The sequence below is a fragment of the Brassica rapa genome, chromosome A01 (assembly GCF_000309985.2).
Source record: "Brassica rapa cultivar Chiifu-401-42 chromosome A01, CAAS_Brap_v3.01, whole genome shotgun sequence".
NCBI lineage: Eukaryota > Viridiplantae > Streptophyta > Magnoliopsida > Brassicales > Brassicaceae > Brassica > Brassica rapa.
This window is the reverse complement of record NC_024795.2, coordinates 1,262,890-1,288,554: the sequence shown is the minus strand read 5'-3', so window position 1 is coordinate 1,288,554 and position 25,665 is coordinate 1,262,890. Positions and strand designations below refer to the sequence as shown.

The 25,665-nt window shown below is 38.5% G+C and overlaps 4 protein-coding genes across 5 annotated transcripts; 2 read left to right on the top strand and 2 right to left on the bottom strand.

Annotated features, from left to right (window-relative positions):
• The first annotated feature begins 58 nt into the window (after nt 1-58).
• On the top strand, nt 59-740 carry LOC103871090 (transcription factor bHLH11). Its single transcript, XM_033284531.1, has 3 exons — nt 59-146; nt 240-370; nt 448-740. Exons 1-3 carry the CDS (start codon nt 70-72, stop codon nt 585-587), a joined length of 348 nt encoding a protein of 115 aa, XP_033140422.1. The 5' UTR covers nt 59-69; the 3' UTR covers nt 588-740.
• Nucleotides 697-17,892, bottom strand: LOC103871184 (transformation/transcription domain-associated protein). Its single transcript, XM_009149445.2, has 34 exons — nt 17,573-17,892; nt 16,766-17,481; nt 16,482-16,607; nt 16,295-16,380; nt 16,034-16,142; nt 15,596-15,691; nt 15,410-15,472; nt 15,270-15,329; nt 15,040-15,105; nt 14,691-14,772; nt 14,483-14,607; nt 13,170-14,402; nt 11,840-12,829; nt 11,433-11,768; nt 11,058-11,316; nt 10,750-10,972; nt 10,285-10,660; nt 9,813-9,962; nt 9,497-9,718; nt 9,118-9,339; nt 8,277-8,927; nt 7,658-7,915; nt 7,232-7,573; nt 6,561-6,973; nt 6,052-6,469; nt 4,592-5,890; nt 4,019-4,279; nt 3,627-3,917; nt 3,167-3,550; nt 2,551-2,979; nt 2,135-2,413; nt 1,440-1,991; nt 1,161-1,370; nt 697-1,027 (listed from the first exon to the last, which is right to left on the bottom strand). The coding sequence occupies exons 1-34, from the start codon at nt 17,628-17,630 to the stop codon at nt 908-910; spliced, it is 11,505 nt and encodes a 3,834-aa protein (XP_009147693.1). The 5' UTR covers nt 17,631-17,892; the 3' UTR covers nt 697-907.
• On the bottom strand, nt 17,718-21,362 carry LOC103870848 (RNA demethylase ALKBH9B). The gene is made up of 6 exons (XM_009149057.3): nt 21,145-21,362; nt 20,552-20,965; nt 20,395-20,480; nt 20,010-20,320; nt 19,859-19,930; nt 17,718-19,765 (listed from the first exon to the last, which is right to left on the bottom strand). The coding sequence occupies exons 1-6, from the start codon at nt 21,302-21,304 to the stop codon at nt 19,414-19,416; spliced, it is 1,395 nt and encodes a 464-aa protein (XP_009147305.1). The 5' UTR covers nt 21,305-21,362; the 3' UTR covers nt 17,718-19,413.
• Nucleotides 21,363-21,518: 156 nt separating this feature from the next.
• On the top strand, nt 21,519-23,446 carry LOC103870694 (oral-facial-digital syndrome 1 protein). Of its 2 annotated transcripts, none has more exons than XM_009148888.3 (3): nt 21,519-21,677; nt 22,204-22,927; nt 23,057-23,446. In XM_009148888.3, exons 2-3 carry the CDS (start codon nt 22,254-22,256, stop codon nt 23,229-23,231), a joined length of 849 nt encoding a protein of 282 aa, XP_009147136.1. In that variant the 5' UTR covers nt 21,519-21,677; nt 22,204-22,253; the 3' UTR covers nt 23,232-23,446. The 2 variants fall into 2 exon arrangements, with proteins under 2 accessions (XP_009147136.1, XP_009147195.1); XM_009148947.3 differs by having other exon boundaries at nt 21,676-21,780.
• The last annotated feature ends 2,219 nt before the right edge of the window (nt 23,447-25,665 follow it).

Below are 25,665 nucleotides of genomic sequence, written 5' to 3'. Positions count from 1 at the left end.
GAAACCAACTAGTCTTTGGTCTCTCTCTCTGTATCTTTTTTTTCTGAGTGGTTATTGCTTTACTTTGCAATGGAGCAATTGAAGAAGCTGAAGACTTCCTCTGATGAATCATCAACTGCTTCTTCTTCTTGGGGACATAACATCAGGTTATTGAGGCTTATAAAAGAAATGGATTTGGACATGTAAAGTTAATGTTTTTTTTTTCATAGTTTCATTTTTGTTTTCTTGTCTTGGTTTAGTTTCAAGCGTGAGAAAATGGTGGAAGTGAAGGAGGAACCAGTTTCTTCACGGAAAATTCAAAAGGCAGAAAGAGAGAAGATACGTAGAGATAAGCTCAAGGAACAGTTTCTTGAGCTCGGAGATGCACTTGGTATTGTATATGTCTATCTATCTCAAGAAGATGAACAGAGAGATTTTTCAAATTCGTTAACTAATGGTTTGTTGCAGATCCGAATAGGCCTAAGAGCGACAAAACTTCGATTATCATTGACACAATACAAATCCTGAAAGATCTAATGACCCAAGTAGATAGACTCAAGGCTGAGTACGTCGCACTCTCTGAAGAGTCTCGTGAGGTTGATGACTGATTGATTTAACTTCTCAATTTCTCTTATTATTATAGATTCTACTTGTTTTCATCATCTTCTCCTTTGTTATGAACTATTGCTAAGCAGCTAATACAAGAGAAGAGCGAGCTGAGAGAAAAACCATAATATGCAATTACCATTTAAGGGCATGCAGATTTCCACTATTTTTAATTCAGATGGAAATGTTCTATGACAAAAATCCAAAAACCAAAAGAAAAGGTTGAAGAGTTTTGAGCACATAATGTTAACTATTTACAGACCTAACAACTTCAAACTCAAATCCTACCCTAAAATGGTTAAATATTTCCTCCAAAGCAAAGTTAGAACCAAGGATGCCATGTTGGATCCATCATACATAGGTTGCGAGGCGACAAAGCAGCTTCGACCAATTCATTCACACCTCTTTGCACAGACTGTGGCGGTTCAATGGAGTTCTCATCCTGGAATAAAAATCAGGAAATATATCATCAGATTCATCTTTTCAGAAAATCGACAAACCCCTCTTTACGAGTTTTATGAGAATGCTAATAGCATAAAAAACTAAGAGGTGGAGTTGTCAAATGATGATTGTACCTCTTCGGAGTAATACTGTGGAGCTATTCCTCTGAGTCGCCTAATTACATCGTCTACGTTTGAGTCAACTTTGTGCTTTAGCTCTGCCGAGCTCAAAGAAGCAACTCCTGTAACAGGAGGAATGGGCATTCCGAGAGGCCTTCTTCCAAACCAAGACAGAAGCTCATCGCGGAAGAACATAGCTAACTGATATCGAATATGTTCTTTTTGCTGTAATATTTCAAAAAAGAGGTTAGAGGCCAAATCATCACTCAAGCTTTTGGTAATATTCTTATTTACCTTGGAGGAGAAAACGGCCTGAGATGCGGCACACATGTTTGACATAAGAGGGCCTTCAACACCAAAATGAGAGAGAAACGCCTGAATGTTCCTTGTGAGGCGGAAAGGCACGGGCTCATTGAGCTCGAGCATCCCATTGGGGTCATAAGTTGGATGAAAGTCTGTCTGCAATATTTTTCCACTGTCTTTGGCGAATAAGATCTTGTTTGGGGACCTCCCACCGATTTGTAAAAGGAAAGACATGAAATTGGAGACAGCTAGCTGGACGGCGAACTGCTTCTTGAAAGCCCAGTGATGGCTTCCGCTCATCGATATCTTGTACATGTAGTGAGAGAATATACTGTCACTGACTATGATCTTTGTGATTTCACCATAAGCCTGTAGCCGAAGATCTCCAATTGCCTCTGGTGATATTTGCCCTGAGATGGCTTGATTGAGTTTCTCCTTGAAGTAGGTAATAGGAAGATCCGACTCTCGACCATTCCTTTCACAGTGATACTCATACACCTCAAGGAAAGTGTTGTACATGAGATCATCCTCAACCATTCGGACCTGAAAACTAAAATTTGTTAGCATGCCTAGACAACCAAAAGGAGAACTAGAGTGAAAGCACATAAAATGAAACGCAGATATATACTCACTCAATGAAAAATGAGGTTATATCAAGAACTAAAGGGGAACTAGGCTGATTTTACCTGAGACCACACAGGAATTATGATCGGTGTATGAATTCCTAAATGGCGCTTTCTTGACTCCTTATGTTTATCAAACATTTGGTTCATCACACGAAAAAGCTGCAACATTCGTTCATCACTCCTCGCATTAGGAGTCAATGATGTCTGAACAATGAAATGCTTTTGCGAGCCATCAGAGCCAACAAGAGTTAAACGTCTGCAGCTGCTTCCATGCCTTCGTACAATTTGTATGTCTGCTGCAACCCTATCCAACTTTACTGTATGATCAGGTGCTACTTCCTGAGCCGTTAAACATATCATTAGTTTCATTCACAGCGCATAGGGGAAGGAAATAGAATGAACGGACGAAACTTGTATAATTAATTTACGTCCACTCTAGAGAACGTAAACACGACGAGGATAAAAATCAATTTTACCTGGTCGGCGAAGTACTGTCCTGGTATCTCCACATCAACAACATTGAAGTCACGCAGCACCTTGCTCTCGTCTTCCAATCTCAACACAGCGGGAAACCTGTCTTCAACATTGCTCTGGAGAATGCTTTTCCACTCTTTCAGTTTTATTGTCAAATCTGCGAGTGTGGCAGGGAATGAACTACTTTCTGGATCCAGGTCTTGCTCGAAATCCTGTTTGTATTCTCTCACAAATTCAGCATGCTTGGTGACGGCATCTGCAGAAAAGCAAGCTCTGCATACACCGGAGAGTTCTTTCTTGAGCGGTTGGGGAACTTCCGCATTGGTGGCAGTTGGATATTTGTAACATCGATGCAACAAAGCATTCACGACCGCAAGAAGTCTTTCTTCTGGCAAAGTAACAAACCTCGAACCTATTTCTGTGAGAAGAATCTACGAGGAAAAAATAATCTATTAGACTATTGAAGTAAAGAAGCAGGGAATGTGCAATTGGGTCGAAATCTGAATGAAAGCTATTTGTACCAGACAGTATTTTGTCTATCCTTTTTCCCCATTTTAGTTACTCTTAACGGTGAAAATGTATTGAGAGAAATTACAGATTTCACAAACAAAATATTACCTCAAGTTCACTGGCCAAGTTGGTATGTTTACTCCTAAGAGTTTCCATGATATCCTTTGCCGCATCAAAAGCACCAGCAGCGGCGATTGCCAACGAAGCACTATTCCGTATGGCTGCGTTTTGACTATTCTCACTAATAGTTGAACTGTTATCCAAAGTGGAACGTTCATTTTCTTGGGAATGTGGGTTACCATTGTCATGGGTTCCAAGAGCCCCACTACTTTCAGCACCATGACGGGCTTGAGTTTCTGATGATAAATTACCCACACTAACACCCGGAACATTCTGCTGCATTCTTTGAGCCATAATCACTCTGCTAAGTTCAGTTTTATTTGCCGCATCACGACGCTCCAGTAAGTATGTGCGGAGCCAGTAATAGAGAGCCTGAGATGAGAAACAGTCTCATACTCAATTGAAATGATCAAAAAGGAGTTCATCTAATATACCAAAGGGAACTTACCTGCGGGAATACTGCAGCAATTTTCAGTAGAACCAATTTGCAATGGGGTGCTTCTGCTCGCTGCAGGGAAAGCAAAAGCTGCGGGATCCAAGAAAGCCACACCCAGTGAGGTACTTGGTCCAAGTGTTTATCAAATATCCTACCCGCAGGCTCGTTTGTCGTATCGAAACTGAGAAGATAAAGAACACGAGCCATGTGACTTCTGGAATGGGAAACTCCAAATCTTATACCCTGAAGAAAGCAGCTGACAGCATATTCTAGCCAGATTTCATCTCCTGTTTCTTGGTATGCCTGCGAAACGAAAGAAAAATTAAAAATACATTATCTAATACGAGAAGAGGGGGAATATTAATAGCCCGAGAAAAGAAACAGCATCTAATCATAAGAAATACCATGTCGGAGTAAGTTCCCCAGCTTATCCATCCTTTGGATAAATTATTGAATACGCTGATTGCATTGGAATATGCAAGATTGGCACCATCAGTGTCATTTAACTTCAAATGAAAATCCCCCTTTAGACGAAATATCTCTGCCTTATTCTTAGCTAGAAAGAACTCCAAATTTGTGCTATTAACCAGATTAATACCAGTAGCAAGCTCTCCTTTCGTTTCCAGATAGGCCTTTGCCTGCTCTTTAATTTTAACAAAGGCTTCCTGCATACACGGATGAGGCGATTAGACACCTTAAAAAACGATATTTCAATTCCCAAAAGAAACGCAGGGAAAGAAAACAGATTATATAGGATCAGGGAAAGGATAAGGTTGCATACATGCTTCAAATATCACATAAGTTAATGGGACGATTTACAGCTATGCTAGGAAAATAATTAACAAAAGATGAAAAGGCAAGAACGAAAAATAATGTGAACTACATGTCGAATCCAAAGAGGAGGTTCTTCTATAGAATTATGCAACTGAATGAACTCTGCTCAAATTATAAAAAGGTTAAAGATATCAGAACTGTACCTGTACTTCCATTTGTGAGTGTCCATACATTTTGTCAAGTATCTGAACACAAACGTCAGACAGCCCTTGTTTCCGAGCTATCCTAGCAAGCTTATTAACGTTCCATGCTTTGTCACGGTAACCAAGGTGATGAAGCTGAGTATTTGAAGTTATAAAGTCCTTAAATGCATCAATGACAATGTTATACATTTCATTCCTCCACTGCAGCATATCATACCAGTTAGTCATGTTGTCCCATTCATTTGGAGTCCTCAGTCTCCAAGTCTCAAGAATATCCTTCAGATCTGCATATTGATATCCCTGTCCACCAACAGCAGCATTTCCTGAAACTTTACTCCCATTTGCGATGTCAACATAGATTCTAAAAGACTCTTGCACCTCCACTAGTTGTTGGAATTGCTGCAGTAGAGGCACTCTAGCCTCGAGAGATATTTCAGGTAACTGCCACCACTGGTCCAAGGCAAGATCAACGCCTTTCCCAACTATGCTTTCAGCATCTCCGACACCGTTAGCATTTTTATCATGAAGGGCAAAATAAGCTTGAACCAAACGAAGCTTCGGCGTCTCTTCCACTTGTGCCTTTGGTATTACATGATCCTTCAAATATGCCCAATCTGGTACTTTCCAAAGACTATCAAGCAAAATTTCATAATTATCAGTGGTTTTTCCAAAATCTACCAGGGCATCCCACTGACCAAGTTGAGTGGCACAATGGAGCCATTGCTCTTCCCACAAGCACATTTCAGCCTTCGGTACTGTGTTATTGTAGGTGCCTTGGGTTGCCTTGATCATCGCCTGATAAAAAAGACTCTGAGCACGCTGCCAAAAACCATGTTGAACCATTGAAAGCCCAGCTCTCGATTCGGCAGTGATGGACCTATTCTTCAACAATCCAAATCTCCTGTCTTCTTCATTTAACAAACGATAAAGTTCAGCAAGAGACTCGGCACATTTTGAGTCATCCATGAACAGCATAACATGGGTCTCTAGCATAGCCAATGCGAGATGCCAGGCATTGTATGTTTTTCCGATATATTTTATAAGCTCACTAGGCATCCTAGGTTGAGGCTGGCTCAACTGAAGACCTTCTAGAAGTGCTTGCACAACATTTGGCCTCTGACCTTGCTGCTTCTTGTGGTAGTCCTTGGAAAGAAGAGAAATCATAGGTTTAGCCAAAGCCCTCTGCTCTTCCTTGCGTAGGGTCGCCCACACAATTGGAAATACTAGCACCCACAAATGATAAGCAACATTGGCATCTGTGTGAGCCAGCTCCCTTAGAGGGATAACAACATCAGCCACCTAAAGCGCAAAAAGAGTACATATAATTTATTTAGATCAATCCAGCTTCCAAAATGGATAAAAAAGAAAGAACTTAAAATCCAATGAAGTAATTATGGTTTAACATGGCATAAGAAAGAACCACAAAGACTGAGCAATTTTTCAAAATAATTTGCAAGCACCTGAAGTTTGCTTGCTTCGCTAAGAAATTGTGCGTGCTTCCGAACTATGCTATCAAACATTGAAGCAACTTCTTCAGGTCCCTCCGGTATGGCAGGTGGTTGGTGGTGTATTTCAGGGTTATCTGATGCCAAAAATGATCCTATACTGGCAGAATTGGGTGCTAGAATAATTTTCTTATCCTCGACTAAGATGGCTAGAAGGAGATCAAGACCTTGTTTCAGCCAAAAGACATCACTCATAGCTTCCCAGTCTTGGTTTTGAAGAATGTACTGCAATCGTGCGAATAAATTTTTCCCAAGAAACTCGTGGTATAACAAGAAGAACTTCCTTCGCATATCAGGATCCCTTGCCCTTAAACCAGGCATGGAATGTCTTTCAACTTTCAGAGAGATCTCTTGTCGGAGGCCCGGCGGATACCTATTAGTGAAACGTATAATATCATCCTTCTCATAACAAACTTTGACATAACTCAAGGTTCAACATAAGACTAGAAAGCAAAAAAACTTACTTCGTAGAATCGGCACAAAGTCCATATAAAAGCTGAAGATACGCATTATCCCACTCCTCCAAAGAAACAGACGAGAAGTGCTGCTTATCAACTTGTGAAAGCTTCTGAAGAAAATAAATTATATCCTTCTGGTTAAGGAAGGCACCAGAGAACCCAGATGAACCTATCTTTCCGAAACCATCCTCAGTCCACCTCTTTAGCATGTCCAGCACGCAGAGAAGCACGCTAGAATCAATACCTTTTTCTGAAAGAAATGTGCTCAATATTTGAGTCACGGGTCTTTTGCAATCCGGCAAAAGCATAACCCTTTCATCAATAAGTTCCAAGACCGACTTTATATTAGATATAACTGCCCCAACGTCAGCAGCTTGACGAGAAGAAGTTACTGCAGAATCTGAATCTGTCCGCTGGCTCTGGAAAGGACAGATGATATAACGGCAGATGAGTAAGAGCCAAGGTGATGAAAGAGAGAAATATTTATAAAAGCTAAAATCTTACAAGCATGAACGAAAGTGCTACATAGTTATTTAGACGCATTAGATATTCCAATAGTCAACCAATGAGATGTGGTAAATACCATGTACAAGGTCCAGTGAAGGTCAAATGAGAAAGAAAACAAGCATATAATTTTATCTCTTACAAAAAGTAGCTAGTAATAAAGAATAACTTACTTGTCTAGGATGAGCACCCGTTGCCAATCCCAGATCCCGTACCAGACGCTGAAGGATACGCACCAGTACATATGGATCAACAAAGCTTTTCTGTACCTCTGCCAAGGTTTTGAGGATATTAAGTACAAAGCTGACTGAACCGAGAGAGTTATCATCTCCTGAAGCTTGTGAAGCAGTATGTACATGTTTCTGTATCAGATCACTGACTTTCTGATACAATAGCTTTATGTCAGGAGGTGTACTAGCTCCATCCTGTGGGAAGGTGATGATGACCATCTTCAACAAAGAGCATAACGATTTACCAGCATCCAACATCTTGTGTTTGAAAGACAGCTCAAGAAACTGGTAAAGGAAAAAATAGTCAACACGAGGCAGAAAGCAGAGATGTTTAATATATTAGGGTGCAGCTTACTGCAGCAAGTATACCTGTGCTATTTGGTTGATGTTGTTCTTAATGAAAAGATGCGGCTGCTTCTCCAGAACTTTGTTCATGACATCCAAGCCCTGAGCAAGTGCTGTGGACGGATCTGACTGAGACGGTAGCATGCTGCCTAACAGCTTTTCTAAATAGTTAAACTTGACGTTTGCATTTGGCCAAACTTCCAAAGCTTGTGAAAGAGAATCTAAAGCTTGTTTGTACATAGTGTTGGCTTCCCTGTCCTTAAGCTCAATGACCACTGCTACCTGTTGAAGGAAGAGGAAAGGAAATTTTAAGTACAGTAATAAACAGAACTCAACTAATAAAAGAGTTCTATAGCTAGAACAATGTCACGTACAACTAACATGTCGAAATTATTACAGGTCTAGAACTTAACCAGATCCAAAACTTAGAAAACCTACGATCCTCACAACCGCTTATATAATTCTATACAGAATACAATACTGCTGTAGGACTGCTATTGCCAAACGCCACCTCTATAGATACAAAATTGCTCAGAGAAGAATGGGCTCTGAAATTTCAGAACATCACCCCTCCCTAAATAAATAAAAAAGAACGAACGGGAAAGTTATAAACACGCTCATTGGTAGAAGGTGGGAGCCTTACTCTTATAAGAAAATTGATTATTAGTTCTTCCATAGCAGCATTTGGCTTGAATTCCTCATCAGGCTGGGTAGCAGATCCAGGAGTTTCTATACTGGGCAGTGATGATGCACCACCAGGTGACATAACACACAATGACTGGATACCACCTTCAATTTTAATTCGTCTAGTTGGGTTTTCAGATATGGAAGATACATCTGACGGAAGCTTAGAAACAACTACGGATGAAGGATGTAACCCATCACCAACCTCACTGGTTGCATTGCCATCAATAACCACTTTGATTTCAGTTTGTCTTTGCCTTTCCCAGCTAACAACCAGTCCAGCAAGATCGATTGCGAGCCGCCTGTTTTCTGCTGTAGTGTTAGATGGTAAACCTAAGCGACTCAAGGAATTCACCATCTGAGGTACAAACTGTGCTCTACAACTGTAAAACAGATCCGAGTGCCGAACAATGAGTTGGAAGATATGGATCAAATTTGGAATTGAGTGACCCTCCTCCACCAAAATTTTTTTGGTATATCTTATCCAAATAGGCACTCTTGAATCTCCAAACGCAAGCCTTTTAGGTAATGCTGGCATTAGAATATCCAGGGCTTGCTTAACTAGCATCTTATTCTCCGGCTGGTATGTCCTAAGAAGCGCAACAAAAACCTATATCCAATTGACAAAAGCATGTTTATATCACTGGATTAGATGGAGGAGAATTGTTAGGCACATGCTTACTTTCAGGTTTATTATGGATCAAATTATATACACTGATATAAGAAGTTACTTTCAGGTTCCTTTTGCACCTTTCCATAGAAACAATAAAAAAAAATTGCAGTAAAACCTGAACTGATACCTGCAGAATGATTTTCTCCGGAGCCTGATACGCATCCAAGAAGTGGCAAACATTAACAAATGCCCACTGTTTACTGGGACTATCTTCCCGTTTGAGATGATTCCATCCAAACTTTATAAGCTCTTTTCGATGATGAACCAGCTCACCCTGAAGATATTTCAGAAGCAAAGTAGCTAACTGCAAAAGTTCGATCCTCAAAGGTTCTTCATACTCAGCAGAAACCTACAAAATTTGAGATGTGATTAACAACAAAAACCCTAGTGAAATCTAAATCAGAAAATCTACAATAAGACCATGTCAGAAATAACAGCAATTTACCCCACAATAATTTATGTATTATCCGAAAGTTTTAGTTGTTTAGCAGAGAAAAGAAACGTACCTCTTCAGGTGGATCAAGAAGCTTCTCAACAATGGTCTTCACTATATTAGGGTCAATAACTTCCCAAGTTTGACCGTTTTGGAAGGCATATGTAAGCATTGGAAGAATGAGCATTTGCATTGCCTGAACTAGATGATCATTGCCGAGTTTTTTAGAATGAAAAAGGTTTAAAAAATGCAAAACAAGTGCTCTTTTCAGGTTGGACGGATATTCTTCTGCAACCTGATGAAAGGACCCAGTTATTCTACTAGAGCTGCAAAATATGAAAATTAAGAATATAGACAAACTTGTAACTAAAAATTATGGAGAAATATACCTCAATTATGTAAAACTCCCTCAAAAAGTCGTAGTCAATACGACTATGGAACAAGAAAATAGAGAGAACATCGAAAAGAATGTTCATTTCAGATTTTTCATATCGTAGATAATTGAGGAAGCACTTGACAAGCCATTTGCTCTCTTTAACCTGCGAGTTGAGGAAATAATACATTTGAGATAGCCTATTTTCTGAATACATTTAATCTTTTGAAGGAGGATTATTTAGAGGTCGACGTCTTAGATATGTTCATTAGAAATAGTATCGAGTAGTGAAGTAAAAATGAAAGTTTTTGAAAGGCAAACTAAATTTCCACAACAATATCAGGTAACTAGGAACTCAAGTAACCAAAACAAGATCGTTCAGAAATAAGCCAGGAGGATGCCCACATCAGCCTTAGATAAGGAACAATGTATGCATTTATTTTACAACACAAAGCTATTGCATAAATTATAAAGTCAGAAAAAGATACCTGAACTAAATTCAGCTCTTGCTCATTCTGCAGACGAGCTGTCCTTCCATGTGATTTCCAAAGGAGAGCCAAGGCATCAAAAACAGTACGGTTACTCTGCAGCCAGCTGGGTATCAGTTTTACCATCGTCTTGATAAGATATAGACCCTGAAAATACGCATCTGATGCTATATCGGATTTTGTTGATGTCCTGTTAGAACTTTCTGACTGCGTAGAGACAAGATTTTCATCTCCAGATGATGAAGCTGCCACACTCAGTAAAGCATCAGATTTTGGTAAAATTTCAGGAAAGGCACACGAAAGTATCTTCTGAGGAGATTTTGCTAGTTCTTCCCTTAATGGTTGGCCAGCTTCTGATCGGATTATATACATAAACCTGAGGTTATAATGAAATGAAGAAAACAGTCATTACCCCATGCTCACACTCAACCTACCATGCAATGTAAAAATCAATCTTACTTTTACCTTCGGAAATATTTTGGTTCGCTTAATCTGGAAAGAAAATAATCAACAGCTAGGGTTGCATATCGATTCAAGAACTTGGTAAGTGGGAGGCGGTATGGGCTGTTAATCTCACTGTACACTTGCCCTTGAGGAAGAACTGCTTCTAAGTCAATAGTTAATGTTACAAGCTCATCCAGAAATTTTGATGCAGCAGGTGGAAGTAAGTGGAAGAGCTCGATAATAGCTGCCACAGACAAAAAAAACATCTATTCATATAAATTCACATGACCAGACATCTATTTTTATATATTTCAGAGAACAAGGTTTACCAGCTGCAATTTTAGGCTCTTCGCCAGTTTTCCATGATTTCTGGGACTGTGCAAGTTTCTCTGGCTCTAACCATTTTTTAAGGTGCTCCAGCAACTTACCTCCTAATGTCACATTGAACCAATTTGACAGTAGTTCGAGAAGACGTGCCAGACCTTGCAGTAAAGGCATATTGAGATTCTTTGTGTGTGCCAAATTAACTAGTATTGGTCTGAGGCTACTCTGAAGAAGCTCTTTGGGCATCCGTTGTTGATTGATAACCTAGAGCAGAAAACAGAATTTCAGAACAGTAAAATAATCCTCCATGAATTTCTTCAAAATCCTATATAATGAATGTGTGCACACGAATTGGAAACAAAAGACAGATAACTAAGAACCTGTCTTAAACCCTCCTTGGCAACGGTCACAATTTCTGGTACTCGACAGGTTAACGACTTGAAAAACATGGAAATTATCTTTGCACGTAGTTCATTGTGACTTGGAGTTCGAAAGTCAGCCCATGCCATAGCTGTGCACAGAATCTCAATACAAGCTGTTCGAAGTTTGTTCAGTGATGTAAGTACTTTGGGACTCATTAACTTCACAGCCCATACACCTTCATCAGCCTCAGCTATTTGTAACGCTTCTTGCAAGAAGCTAACCAACTCTGGAGTCAATTTTAGAAGGGGGGGCCTCAATGCTAAACAAAAATTCAGAGCTGTCACACTTCCAACCTATAAGACATATTGAAGAAGGTCAAAAGAAGTATGAAAAGAGATACAACCACCAAAAAATAGCAGACTACCTGTTGATCAATTGTCCTCGATCGAAGTGGGCGTATGATAAGTGGTTGCAGCAAAGGTTGGTATAACGTCTCAAGCAGTTCAGATACCTCACTACCAGTCCGACTAGCCAAAAGTGCAAGACAGTTCTGAACATTTTTTCTCACTGTGATAGATGCATTAGGATTGAACAGTTCAGTAGCGAGATATCCTACAACACCTTGAAAGCTTTGTCTCCGGGCGTCACTGTTTGCTTCGTCAACATTATTAACCACTCTTAGAATTTGCATAAGAACCTGAGTTGTCTCTTCTTGCTCTTTCCTAGCATAAACCGGAAGTCTCTTTTGAACGTAGAACAGACCGCGTACAATTTTTACTTGGAAAAGGCATAATATGTCAACATTCACTTTCCCTACCAATGCACCTAACCCCAATACACCTCCCATTTGTGCTTGCCATGTACTCCCATAACAGCAATGTAACAACCGAGGCAAAAGTTGTTCAAACACTGGTATTCGCACACTTGGATGGGGTGAATATACCGGATTTGTAGAAGGACTGGAGACAACCATAGAGGCACTGTGACCACCCCTGGCCACCAGCACATCAGCATGTTTGACACGAGCAAGGAACAGCAGAGTTTCAGCAAATATATTTAATGCAGTCAGAGCAGCTTTTGCGTGAAGCCTGTTTTCATCTGCAAGCACATCAACAAGTGCATCTAAAAATATCAAAGGATCCAGCTGTTTTAAGTTAGAAGACCAATTATTCTTGGGCCTGGAACTTGCTGAAATCACAGAACCCCCAGGTCGACCAGTACTAGTTGAAGCATACGACGAGGTACAATCCCCATGCAAAATAATTGCAAAATGCCGACATATGTTTACAACAAAGTCATCATCTGCATCCCTGAGATCTGGATCAGAACTAGCAGAAATTATAGTGATCAATAGCATCTTGAAAATTGACTTCTCAGCGATAAACTGTGTCTTTGTTTTAACCCCTAACTCAGCCTGCAGTAACAAAAAGACCTCTTAATAAACAAGCCATTTTACATCAGGTAGTACAGAAAATTTAAGGAGAAAATTGGTCACTCGCGGAAGAGACGACATGAAACAGTCCTAGCTCGTTTTTCAGGAAGGACATACCCATGGCAACAAATAAACAAGTACAAAATCTCATCATGACTCATGTTCAATCGATATTTTAGGATGTGCCAGGACTACCAGTAGACGGAACGCAATGCTTTACGTAAACGTCAGCCAACTTAGTAGCAACTTTAACATACGACCAGACAGCTACTTAGTATAACGACAAGCTATAAAAATCACAACAGTAATACAAAAAACCAACCTTCACTTCTGTTGATTCACTCCTGCGCCAAGATGACTCGGCAGAGGAAAGTAACAAAACTGATAATTGTTTACGCGTCTGATCCTCGTCAATGACATTCCCAGTCAAATGAAGCTGAGACAACAAGCAAACGTGGAGGAATTTCAAAGCTTGCTTTCTGTAGTTCACTTCTGTGGTCGGGGTTTTCTGCATAATAGCTGCTACAGCAAGATTAATGAATTTGTCCATTGGCACAAGAAATGGAGTGGACGGCTCAAATGTCCAAATTAACCGAAGCCCATACTCTGGATTATCTTTGCATTCTAGTGTAAGTGGTTCTTTCAGAAATCGCCTGTTGCGACCACCCAATTTTCCCACGATTTGTAACGCTTTCCCACCCCAAGGATATGGCACCGGCCTCAAGTGAGACCATAATGCTAAGATCACTTCAGATATTACATTTGCCATACTTGGCTCCAAAAAGTCAGGATTCAGACTATCCACCCAGAATTCCAGGGTGCGTAACCCCAAGCTCACAAGTTCATCACTTCCTCTCAAACAGAATACAAGAGGCTTCATTAGGCGGGGAAGATATGGCAATAAAGAGCTTAAGCGTGCAGGAAGCGTCAAAGAAAGCTCCATCAAAAGATCTCTCATGTCTTCCGCAGCTGGACCCTCAAGCATTGTCAGAAGCATATTAAGACAAGGTAGCAGCATGGGGATTAGATCTCTAAGAAGAAGCTCGAATTTACATCCAGCTAGTCCTCTGAAAACAGTTCGGAGCAACTGCATATAACCAAGAGGCTTTTCAACTTCAGTCGCATTCTTCACGCAGACTTCCATAATAACAGGCACTTGAGGTTGCAATATTCGTTCAATATCAGATGGTGCTTTAGAAACAGCACCAAAGAGGCACCGGAACAGATGCAAAACTAATTTTGTTGCAGCTGAATCTGGATTCTTCAGAACACCAAGTTTGCTGCTTACTAGGAAATTAATCAGAACATCGGCAAATGGCTTGTACACTTTGGGAGCTTGCAGAAGAGTAGCAAATATTTGAACCAGTTGAGTATTGTCAATCATGCACTCAAAAAGTTCAGGCATACATAAAGAGAGCATATCCATTAGATCTCGAGGTTCCATAATAGCCAAAATTTGGGAGAAAAGATTTAACATTTCCTTCTCCTCGTCCTTCTCTTTGAAGAGAGCTAAGCAATGGACACCATTCTTTAAAACACCACTGGCTTTCCGCACCTACTTAAAGGTAGAGATTACTAGAGGTTTATCAGCCATAAAATATTATTCCCTACACTAAACAATCTGACATGCAATACCTCATCTTCTCGCATTCCTTTAAAAGCCTGAGTAACTGATGAGTGTGAAGCAAGAGCTTGTGGGTGCATTCCCTGAGGTCGGGGCATATGTGCATGGGTTATACTCCATATGATTGTCTTCATTCCTGAACACAAATCAAGAAAAGTCCTTAACATGTAGAAATGTATAATAACTGATCCACCAAGGTGAAATGTCAGGATTCAATACCCATCACCAGCGTCTTCACCAGATTCTTACAATCATTCACTTCTTTGGAATGTTCGGCAGGAACCTGCATATTTAAAACTGCCTGCAACCAGCGTGGTCTAAAGTAAATACCAGACATTATCTATAAAGAAAATAATGCTTCAGGATAAATAATAACGGCTTAGATTATATATTTCCGGCTAAAATATAATCCAAATTAGAAAAGAAAGTAGAGTCCCTATTTAAGAGAATAATAGAACGCTGTGAACTAGCAAGTTTGAATATACACAGTGAAACACAATCTCACATTGCCTGAGAATTTGTCTACTTGTTAAAACAAAACAGACATCATTGAAAGTACGGAATTTACCTGGACAGGAAGTTCAAGCTTCGACCTCAAAGTGGTAAGATTCTTTCCCTCACCCTCATCTAAAAGCTATGAAGCAGAAAACAAGACTAAGTAACACATCAGCGAATTAAAAGAATTGACAATCGGGATAGCTAATTCAAGATATCTCAAACTATAACATTAACGGGAAAATTTGCAAGGAGTTTGGGAATATAAAAACTCTTTTCTCAAATAGTTACATAATCGTGTACCTGAGGAATAGTACGCTTGAAGGTATTAAATTTCTCAACAAAGGCATCCAGGATACGTCCCTATAATAAACAGATGATGAGCAAAGTGAGTTAATTTTAGAGCAGCAACCAAGAATGGGCTGTCGGGGGTAAAGCTATACCAACAAAATCCGCGCCTCATCCATTAACTGCTGATCAACACCTTTCTCAAATATTGGTTCCACCTGAACCAACATAAAGTTATACCAAAATCTCGATTCCAGCATAGTGGATAGATTACGCCACATAAATGTTAAGTAATATATCAAATTTAAATAAGGCAAAGAAGATGGAATATATAGCTTTACCAGATTTAACATCAGTCGTGCAGAAGTGGTTTGGATGTTAAGAGAGAGGGTCGAATCATGCATGTTCCTTGAAAATAAATAGATGATCCGCGATAACTGCACATTGTTTACAGTTAAATAAAAAGAATTGTAAGAGAAAGATCGTCCACAGAGCAGACAATGGACCCGCAAAAAAACTTAAAAAAGGGGATTCCTGAGGTTGGCAAGTCCGAGCACTTTCTTATCACAGTGGATAAATAATTCTAGTTTATACCCAACGACAAATCTACATATTCAAAGCAATAACTGTGTACTGGAACACATCAGCATCACTTACTATATAATCCAGTGTCGATTATTGCATTGGTTCAAGAATTAAAACTCCCGTAGCTAAGCAAATAATAAAAAAAAAAAAAAAAAGCAGAAGCAAACAAATTGCAAAGAAACAACGGGAAGAACCTGAGAAATGGACAAATCTGCTCGAACATGGTGAACAATCTCGGCCAGTAGGCTGTAAGCCAGAGGTCTCAAAGACTCGAAGCATGCTCGCCCTGTTCCTACTAGAACCCTGACACACAAAAAACAGCAAAGAGATAACACAAGTCATGATTTATTGATAGATAGCATGGAAGGTGGGCAGTTAAAGGTTTACTTGATACCAAAAAAGCTTCCTGAAAGGTGTGAAATTTTAAATTTCAGAAAGGCGAAAATGTATTATACCTTTCTTCCAAAAGAGTGTCAAGAAGGGGAAATAAACCCCTCTTAAAATCCGTCCCAAGTACATGCTTTAGTGAGACTAATAGTTCCTGCATTTCATAGACCAAAAGACATATCTATAGTTGCGAGCCAATGATTGGGTCACAAGGTGAAAACATACTGAAGAGACAGGAACAAAACGGTTCTTTACCTTTCTGATAGATGCAGAATCCGAACAGGTGACAAGCAAATTCACAATGCTCTTACATATGCTTTCTTCATGCGGCCTGATATATTCGGCATAACTTTTTAACAAGTAAGTTAAAAAAGAAACCGTCTGCATATAAACAAAAGAGGAAGACAAACGCTAAAAGTCAATATGCTATTCCACGATCCCTCTAATCATAAAAACTAAGGCGAAACAAGAAGGCAATGTAGGCACTACTGAAATTTTCTTTTCAAAGTTTACTTCCTAAGAGAGAACAATAGTCTCACCTTAATCTGAGCACCCTTCAGTTCAACGAACTGATGCTTCATACGTGAAGGCACTTTCTCAGGTCCAGGGACAGAGATAGCAGCAACCATCAGGGGCAACAAGGTAGGAATATTGATCTGAACAAGCCTGCTATAGAGCTGGAAAAGAAACATAACAACGAGAGGGCTCTCCGTGACTATTTTAAACGACTGCGTACTCGGTTTAATCTTCCCATTCCTGAAATGCGTTGTAAGAGAAAGCGACTGATCAGACGGTGAAGCTATCTCCACAGGCTTAGCCTCCTCCGTTTTAACCTCCTCCAAAAAATCACTGACGGTCAATCTGAAGTTCTGGTAAATCTTACGAACAAAATCCAAGAACGGTTGGACTTCATTCTCCAACGACGGCCTAAAGTTCCTAAGAAGGTCGAAGATTATGCGGATGCATATAAGCCCGTTCTCTTCGTTATCCGTCGTGAGCACCTGCATCGCAACTTTCAAAAGGTCTTGAACATAGGGACGGAGGACCTCGCTGTGAGGTATACGGTTGAGGATCTCGAGAACCACGTTGCGCAGCTTGTGGTCGAGATTATCAACGAACTGAGGCTTTGTGATCTTGAGGAGAATCAGTGAAGATGCTTTGAAGTAGCATTTGAGAAAACTCGAGTAATCAGCTGTGTGTGTGATCTCTAGGCTGTCTCTGACCTCCACCACCATCTCAAGCCTCGTCTGAGTAGCTGCAGAAATACAAATTCAACAAACGATTAAGTGTCACGAACGCGATTCGAAGTTATTAAACTGAGAGGAGAGAGTGAGAGAGGTGTTTACGAAGGTCAGGCTCGACGAGACGAGCCGAGTGTTGCTCGAAATTCTGAATCGGACTCATGGCTAAAGCAAAGAGGAGCGAAACGGTGCGTTTTGGTGGAGATTGTGTTGCGTCGTCTCAGCCTGGGGCTTTTTTGGTTCCTTTTAGCGGCGAGCTCGAGTAGGCCGACGACGACTAGGTCAGAAAGTTAGGGTTCGTTGATTCTCTCGACGAAAACGATTGGGGAGACGATTTGTGATTCGCTTATTCGCAATTTTCCCTCTCTTTTTTTTTTTGTTGTCTCTGTGCGAGACGAGTCTCTCCCTTGTAGAAGAGAGAAGCTTTTAAGAACGCGAGCGTTACAGTGAAAACGAAATTGATGGTCAAGCCCGAGTTTGTTTATATAAGGTCTCGTTTTTATTATTAATAAAAGGTCCAGTTTTTTATATATATAATAATAATCCATATAAATCAAATTTGATTAGTGCAGAAAAGAGAAGAAAATATTCTAAGAAGGATACTAAAGATATTTTGTTGACTAAAATTAATGAAATGTTGAATGTCTGATCAATCCAGATCTTGGTACGGGTTATTCTCGTTTCTGATAAGTTCAAAGAATATTAGATTCAGCCATTTTTTAGATTTTACGGTCTAAATTAGGGGTGTTCAATCTAGATTTTGGTACGAAATATTCTCATTTCTAATTGTTCAGAGAATATTAAGTTCAACCATTTTTTGGATTTTACGGTCTAAATTAAGAGTGTTCAATCCAGATCTTGGTATAAGATATTCTCGTTTCTGATTATTCAGAGAATATTTGGTTCAGTTATTTCTTGGATTTTATGGTCTAAATTAAGGATGTTCAATCCGAATTTCGGTTCTATTTTTTTAGTTTTTTAGTATTTCGGTTTATAAAAAAATAGTTACCATGTTAAAACCATATCTACTTTAGATCGCTTATATTTATATATTGTCGATTTTTTGTTTATTTGGTTTTATAACAAAACCCATATAAATTTTATAACATTTTGTGAATTTTACTTTAGATGATTAAATATCTGATATAATAAAATATGAAGATATTTCAACTTTTAAATAGACCATTATTCTCTCTTTTTTTTACTATTTATTATTACTAGTAGATATATTAAATTAGTATTAATAATAATTTTTATAAATAAAATAAGAAACTTAGTAATCCCTAATATTTTTAAATAACTAAATATTAGCGCACATATTTGTCAACGAGAAAAAAAATGTTTTGTTTAATTTGATTAAAAAAATTAACTTAAAACAAAATATAAAATTACTAAAATCAACATTTTAATTATGAAGATCATATCAATAAAAAAATTATATATTATTAATTATGCTATATAATTTACATATAAATATACTGTTATGTTTAAATTAATCAGTTTATTCAGTTTATATACCAAACCATATCTATATACAACGGTTTCTTAAAAATTGTATCCATTCGCTATTATCAAATTCAAACAATTTTCTATATTTCGATTTAGTTTGGTTTTAATTAGTTCTCTAGTTCGGTCCGGTGGTTTTAATTAGTTCGGTTTTACCGTATTGAACTACTCTAAATCTAAGAATATAAAGTATATTTTTATTTCACTACATATTTTATCTTAGTTTTCGTTTGGTTTTCTTAATCCTATATTATAAAACTTCGATAACCTTCTCCATTTTAAATCTAGAATATAAAACCTGCTAGTGCATTTTAGAAGTTGTTACATTTACTTTCAACCATGGTTTATGAGTTATCCTTTATTCTATTATTTGGTAAAATAAATAATTAAGTTCGTATTACAAACATAAAAATATAACAAACAGAAAGCAAATTCTTTACTCAAACATTGTCGGAGCTAGTATTATTACTATGAACCTTGGGTCTATAAGCTGTATTAGGAGAGTGTCGTGAACTTCCTCTTCTTCTGCTTGTTGGCGACCGCTCTCGACTCTCGGAATGATGATAACCTCTACTCGACTCGCGATGCTTGCGTTGACCACCTCCTCGACTGTTGTAGTTACCACCATTTTGGTCGTTGCCCCATCTTGAAGGTCTAATGGCTGCAACAGCAGGAGGAGTATTTAGTGTGGTCTGTTCGTACGGCAACGGCTTGATCCCTTGCAGATCGAGATCAGGAGTGAACCCAACTGGTCTTTTCGACTCGTCCATTTTCCTAAACGTGATCGATATCCTAAAAGCACAACCAGGCAACACACAAAAACATAATGAGAAAGTGCACACCGAACAAAAACGTTACCAAACAGTTCATTTACCAAATATTTACCTCTTCTGAGGAACCGCAGGTACACAATGCTTAGCTACATCGGCACCATTACCCTTTAGCACTAGAACTGATCTGAGAGCGAAAAAACAAAACCGTAAGCCATAGAAATATCAAAGAAAGTGTTACAAAACCTATGTATAGAGAGCCTTACCCGACAGGAAGCGGTAACGAGTAAGAACCAGAGAATTCACCAGGTCCTTCGATTTTAAGGTTTGATCCAAACAGTATATCGCACTCACTGAGGAATGAGACTGTGCAGAAAGGTCGTAGGAAGTCGTGGTTGTCGATATGAGGAGGTATACAATCCCCTTCGTCGTATATATTGACGATACAACTATCAGGTACACACGTTGGAGGAAGCACATGCCACCCTACCAACCTTCTGATTATTACTTTGAAAAGTAATGGTATTGGATCAACAGCTCCGTGTTGAAGGATCCCTGGTGGGTTTCCCGCTTTGTCCTATCAAAAACTCTTATCACATGTCACTAGAGTTGATAATACTGTAAGAAAAAGAAAGAAAGAACGTTACTTACTGTTGCGTAGTTGTAACAACATCCGAATTGAATAGTAACTCTTCCTTTGCCTCTCATCCACTTATGCGGAGCAGTGAAAGTACGTTCTATAGATATACGAAATTAGATAATATGTTAATATCGACATTAAAAATGCGTTAGAAACTAACTAACCAACCTTGAAGTTCTCCTTTGCGACCCTTCTCTTGTAGCTCATAGACATAATCAACAATCCTTTTCTGCTCCGCGGCGCTGAAAACACCGGTATGCAACTCAAGCCCCTCGAGGATATCAACTCGTCTCCCTTTAACTTTCTCGTAACAGCTAAACACTTTCATCCTCTTCACGTTCACAAACCGAAACTGCTCTCTTTCATCCCTAGACAACTTACGCTTCTGAGGAGTCTTCGTCGTGTCTTCTCTCACTTTCTGCTCTTCTTCCTCATTGAACCCATCCTCTTGTGTCATATCATCCCAAGACATTTTAGGACTCGCCGTCTCAGAAGCATTGATAAACCGGTCATCCTCTAGGTTATGATCGTAAACCGGTTTGTCATCTCTAGAGACAGTCTCTGTGGTATTACAAGAATGTTCTGTAATAAAGAAAAAAACAAAATTAGACATAACAGGGAAAAAAACACACAACCATCTCTATACTAACGATCATATTGTATTCAAGAGTGCAATAAATTTTGGAAAATTTCCAGAACACAGACAATCAAAAACAAGAAAGCACAACGTTCGTGGCTAATTCAAGAAGAATCACTGAAACCTGAATCTAGAGAACGGATTCGACGGGAGAGAACATGGACGCAGTCTGAGCAGAGATCTCTAGATAAGAAAGGCAGCCAAGTGGTTAGAAACTCCGAAGCGATCTTGATATCCGATGGCTGATACTTGCGTAGGAAAAGGTCGTTGTCGACTGGCTCCATTATCTTTATCACACACGAAGAATCTCACAAAAACAGAGTTTCGGTTTGTACGGACTGATATTCGTAGGTTCGTTTACTTTTTTTGGGGCGAACTATAAAACCCACTAGGGGTAGTTTCGGTATTTTACCTACATTCTGTTATAACACGCCGACGGCACTTATGACCCTTGTGGGCTTCAAAGCCCATTAGTTAAAATCTAATAACAGCCCGACACCAATAATTATAATTGGGGTCTAAATCTAATTATTGTTATTCCAATTTCCCGAACACAAAACTTTCAGACATGTTTGGTCTTAAACTGGTTCATCTCCCTTAATCTCTGTAAATATCTCTGCCAATCGGCGACGGACTCGAATCAAACCTAATCTTCTGGTAATCGTACGGATCCTTATTTTGTGCCATAAGTTTGTTCATTTTTCGTTCTAGATTCGTGCTCACGACCATTCGATCTCAACTACAGTCACGGTTTCTCTTGGTGAATTTAGCTTGTTTGTCTGTTTCATGTTTCGACTCTAGTGTGTTAAATATGGTTTCTGCTTGTTTTCAAATCAATACCACTGATCATGGTGTCTAATTCACCATAGTTTGTTGATATTCATGTAAATTGTTGTTCTGAGACTGTCCAAATAGTTTCAAAATCAGTGGAAAAGGGTTCTGTATGATTAGTGTTGTACTTGTCTTAGATTAGAAGATTTATCTTGTGAAGCTAATTATATATTTTTTAATTACTTCTGTCTTGATCTTGGTATCAATCATTGTCATTGCTCAGTCAATAGGAGACTTACTTACTCAACACATTATCATGAGCCCCATTTGATTTTCTTTATTTTCTATGTCAACCAACTAGATAATGTTGTTTTAGTTTTGATTCTAAAGCTTTTCTTTTTTATTATTGCAGAAACAAGTTTTCTTAGCTTTTAGTTTTGGACAAAGATCTTGGGAATAGCTATGTCTACACATGATTCATCATCAAGAGAAGCCCTTGAGATAGAATTTGGTTTACTGCAAGTGGATTATGATTTACAAGCTGAGCTGCTGGATAGGGTCAAATCAGCTGCAACCAGCTTACACTATTTGAGGTCAAAAGCTACCATCTTGGCTGAAGAGGTAGAGCTAGAAGATGATGGTTCAGTTTCTGAAGTGGACAAGGACATCATCAGTCTTCTGACTTTTACTAGAACTAGCAAGAACCAAGACTCCTTGGTTGTTACAGAGGATGGAGCTATGCTCCAGTCCATACAGATGATTGCTGATGTGCTGGAGTCTCTTCTGAGGAGAGTCACCGCAGCAGAATCTGAAGCCTCGTTTCAAAAGGAGAGGGTGATTATCGGCGAGGAAGAGATTAGAAGGAAGACGATTCAAATCGAGAATATGTCATTGAGGTTAGAAGAGATGAAACAGATTGTACATGAGAATAAAGATGTTCTCGATGAAACAGTGGAGATAATTAAGAAACTGGTTGAAGATAGTAGGAAGGATAGAGAGAAAGCTGTTGAGAATGAAGAGGAGCTCCGTCGTGTGAAGACAGAGTTTGAGTCGCTTAGAAATTATGTTAATACTTCCACCAATGTTGTGGAAACACTTCTTTCATCGGAGAGGCAGTTCCAAACTATCGAAGCACGGTTAGTCTCATCTCTTTTGTAACGCAACTCCAAAGCAATGTCTAGGATAGCTTAAAGAACGGAATAATCAGTAGGTTACTTGACGGTTTAGTTCACTGACTTGAATCCATTATCATATTGTGGAAGCAGGCTGGTTGCTAAGTCTGCACAGCTGGAAGGCGAGAAGGCGCAGAAAGAGGTAGAAGTTCAAAAGCTGATGGAGGAGAACGTGAAGCTAACCGCTCTTCTTGACAATAAAGAAGCGCAGCTTCAAGCCTTGAATGAACAATGCAAAGTCATGGCTTTGAATGCTTCAAACTTCTGATTCTGCATATTTCAAAGCCGTACTTAATTTGGTATGGCCTATGGGATTCTTATGTTGTTCAGATTTGACATTCTGGTAACTCTGTACAATCATGGCTTTGAATAAGCAAGCAAAGTTGATCCGTTGGCTACTCATTTGTTAATAGTTTATGCTTCTTTGTTGGTATTGTCTCTGGACATGCATCAATTGCTCTATGATATAACGAAGTTTAGTCTCTGAAGAATCTTCAGTACAATTACTTTAGACAATGATGTAGATTGTAGATAACGCTTTAAGAATGTCAAACTTGGATACATGAATATAATGTTTTGACTTAGTGTCTTAAAAGAGAGGTTGTGCATATCTCTTCTTCCTTATGGAGTCAAATCATCAAAACCAAACTTTCCACAAATTAATCATGTTTTCGTTGTATAGAAGAAAAAATCAGTGGAAGAATACAAGTAGAAAGGATCAAAATATTCTGCCATTATTGTGACATGGACAGGCATTGTCTCCTATATAAATAAGATGTAAAATAAATAATTTCTCCTATGGTCATTTTCAGTCACAGAACATGAGAGTATATCCACCGATTCTAGGCAATTACAAACAGGAGACACCTTGAAGTGACTTCTTTTAGTCTCTCTAAATTTGGAAGAATGAACACATTCACTTCATTTTTTCCTAGGAAAGGAGAAACTGGAGTACAGATTGTGACACTGACAGTTATCAGGGGGAGACTCACATCAAATGTGACATGAAAACTGCAAAAGGAGTTGTAATTGGTTCAAAGACAGAAGAAAAATGCTCTATACTCTAGTGGCCTTAGAACATGGTGGTGGTATAAAAAACTTCTCTCGTCATAAGTGATCCAAAATCAAATTTGTGGCTTAGAGTTTATTGGGTATATGTCAGCTTGTGGTGCTAAAGACGCTGCTGAGTTGTTGTTAGAAGGTAAGTGCCACATGGGAGAGTCATATATAATATTTGCAGACATGGATCCTACAGTGTTTAGGGGATATGAGGAAGTCTTAGCTGAGTTGTTGTTAGAAGGTAAATGCCACATGGGAGAGTCATGTCTATTTTTGAAGACATGGATCCCCACAGTGTTTAAGGGATATGAGCAACTCTTTTGTGAATTTCTTTAGTTGTTGTACTATTGTGGAGTTAGCACATACATTTTTATATCTCTTTGTTTAACATCTGGATGTACCTTTATATATTTTTTTTTTGTTAATTTCTTCCATTGTTGTTTGAAGTATTAAACTTAGCAGCTAATCCTTCACAAGTTTTGGACAGGAAACTGAGTTTGTAGGAAATTTGACTGAGGAAAAAGCTTTATATATACATATATATATTAAAAGTCTAATTTCTTAAAATTTTATGCAGTTTGTCGCTAAGAGTTGTCCCTTTTACAATTGGAATGAAAAATAACTTGTAGGAGGAATATGGAATTTTTATTTTAAGAACAATATGGAGAATTTTTTCAATTTACTTTCAGTTATCTTTTATGTTTTAAACATACACATATTAGGATCTATATAAGAAAAAAAATCTTAGTTTCAAATATTATTTATGCATTTTGTCGTTAGGAGCTATCCATTTTATAATTTTTGAATTCGAAATCGGGGGAAAATAAATATATCAATTATGATAGTTTTGTTTTATACATTCTGTCGCTAGGAGCTGTCCCTTTTGTAGTTTTAAATATGGACAAAAATATTCAAGACAAACAAAAACAAATTTTAATTCTATCACCGAAGCCTCCTCCTGATAACTACATCACATATCATACGTTACAAAACCAATTAGCCTCTTTTGTATTATTCTTTAAATGTGTTTTTTAAGAATATTAAATGTGTTTTTTAAGATCTAGTCTTTTAGACATGTAACTGTAGAAGGTGTAAAAAATATGACATTATTAAGCTGCCAAAGCATATGTATCTCAATTTAGTTTAGACAGAGATCCCAGCTTAATAAATCACAAAATTCAAGCATGTTTCAAATGTAAATATTTTGCATTTGTGTTTAGTATTAAAAATGTGAGGTCTAAAACACGTTGTAATTTGACACACGCAACCTAAATACAATCAAAGATGTCTTATATAACTAAATTTGCGTTATCAGTTGGGACAGGTATCCACATGCGACGGCTGGCCTTTGTTGACTAGCCTATACGTAAAATAGAAACAATCAATTACCAAAATACACTGGCGAACAAGAGGGCAGAGAGAAACAAATGCATATATATATGTGTGTGCTTGATTGGTTATCCAAAGTTCCTAACTACTAGTAATGAAAATTGATGTTGAACTCTATATATGTCTAGAGATTGTAACTAATAGTTTTATGAATAATGAAGGGAATAGAGACCTTAAGAACCTTTAACCTAATGTAAACTTCAAAAATCTAATATTAAATTAGGTTAACTCTTTTCTTTTTCTTAGTCTATCAA

What these genes read in the sequence shown, in the direction of transcription:
- LOC103871090 (XM_033284531.1), top strand. Translation starts at nt 70, where the DNA reads ATGGAGCAATTGAAGAAGCTGAAGACTTCCTCTGATGAATCATCAACT. An exon ending in TCTTGGGGACATAACATCAG is followed by an intron (nt 147 to 239) that starts GTTATTGAGGCT and finishes GTCTTGGTTTAG; the next exon opens with TTTCAAGCGTGAGAAAATGG. An exon ending in TGAGCTCGGAGATGCACTTG is followed by an intron (nt 371 to 447) that starts GTATTGTATATG and finishes GGTTTGTTGCAG; the next exon opens with ATCCGAATAGGCCTAAGAGC.
- LOC103871184 (XM_009149445.2), bottom strand. Translation starts at nt 17,630, where the DNA reads ATGAGTCCGATTCAGAATTTCGAGCAACACTCGGCTCGTCTCGTCGAG. An exon ending in ACTCACAAATGGAAGTACAG is followed by an intron (nt 4,280 to 4,591) that starts GTACAGTTCTGA and finishes CCGTGTATGCAG; the next exon opens with GAAGCCTTTGTTAAAATTAA. An exon ending in CACAGTATTACTCCGAAGAG is followed by an intron (nt 1,028 to 1,160) that starts GTACAATCATCA and finishes TTTTTATTCCAG; the next exon opens with GATGAGAACTCCATTGAACC.
- LOC103870848 (XM_009149057.3), bottom strand. Translation starts at nt 21,304, where the DNA reads ATGGAGCCAGTCGACAACGACCTTTTCCTACGCAAGTATCAGCCATCG. An exon ending in GTTGTTACAACTACGCAACA is followed by an intron (nt 20,321 to 20,394) that starts GTAAGTAACGTT and finishes AGTTTTTGATAG; the next exon opens with GACAAAGCGGGAAACCCACC. An exon ending in CCTGCGGTTCCTCAGAAGAG is followed by an intron (nt 19,766 to 19,858) that starts GTAAATATTTGG and finishes TTGTGCTTTTAG; the next exon opens with GATATCGATCACGTTTAGGA.
- LOC103870694 (XM_009148888.3), top strand. Translation starts at nt 22,254, where the DNA reads ATGTCTACACATGATTCATCATCAAGAGAAGCCCTTGAGATAGAATTT. An exon ending in TTCCAAACTATCGAAGCACG is followed by an intron (nt 22,928 to 23,056) that starts GTTAGTCTCATC and finishes TTGTGGAAGCAG; the next exon opens with GCTGGTTGCTAAGTCTGCAC.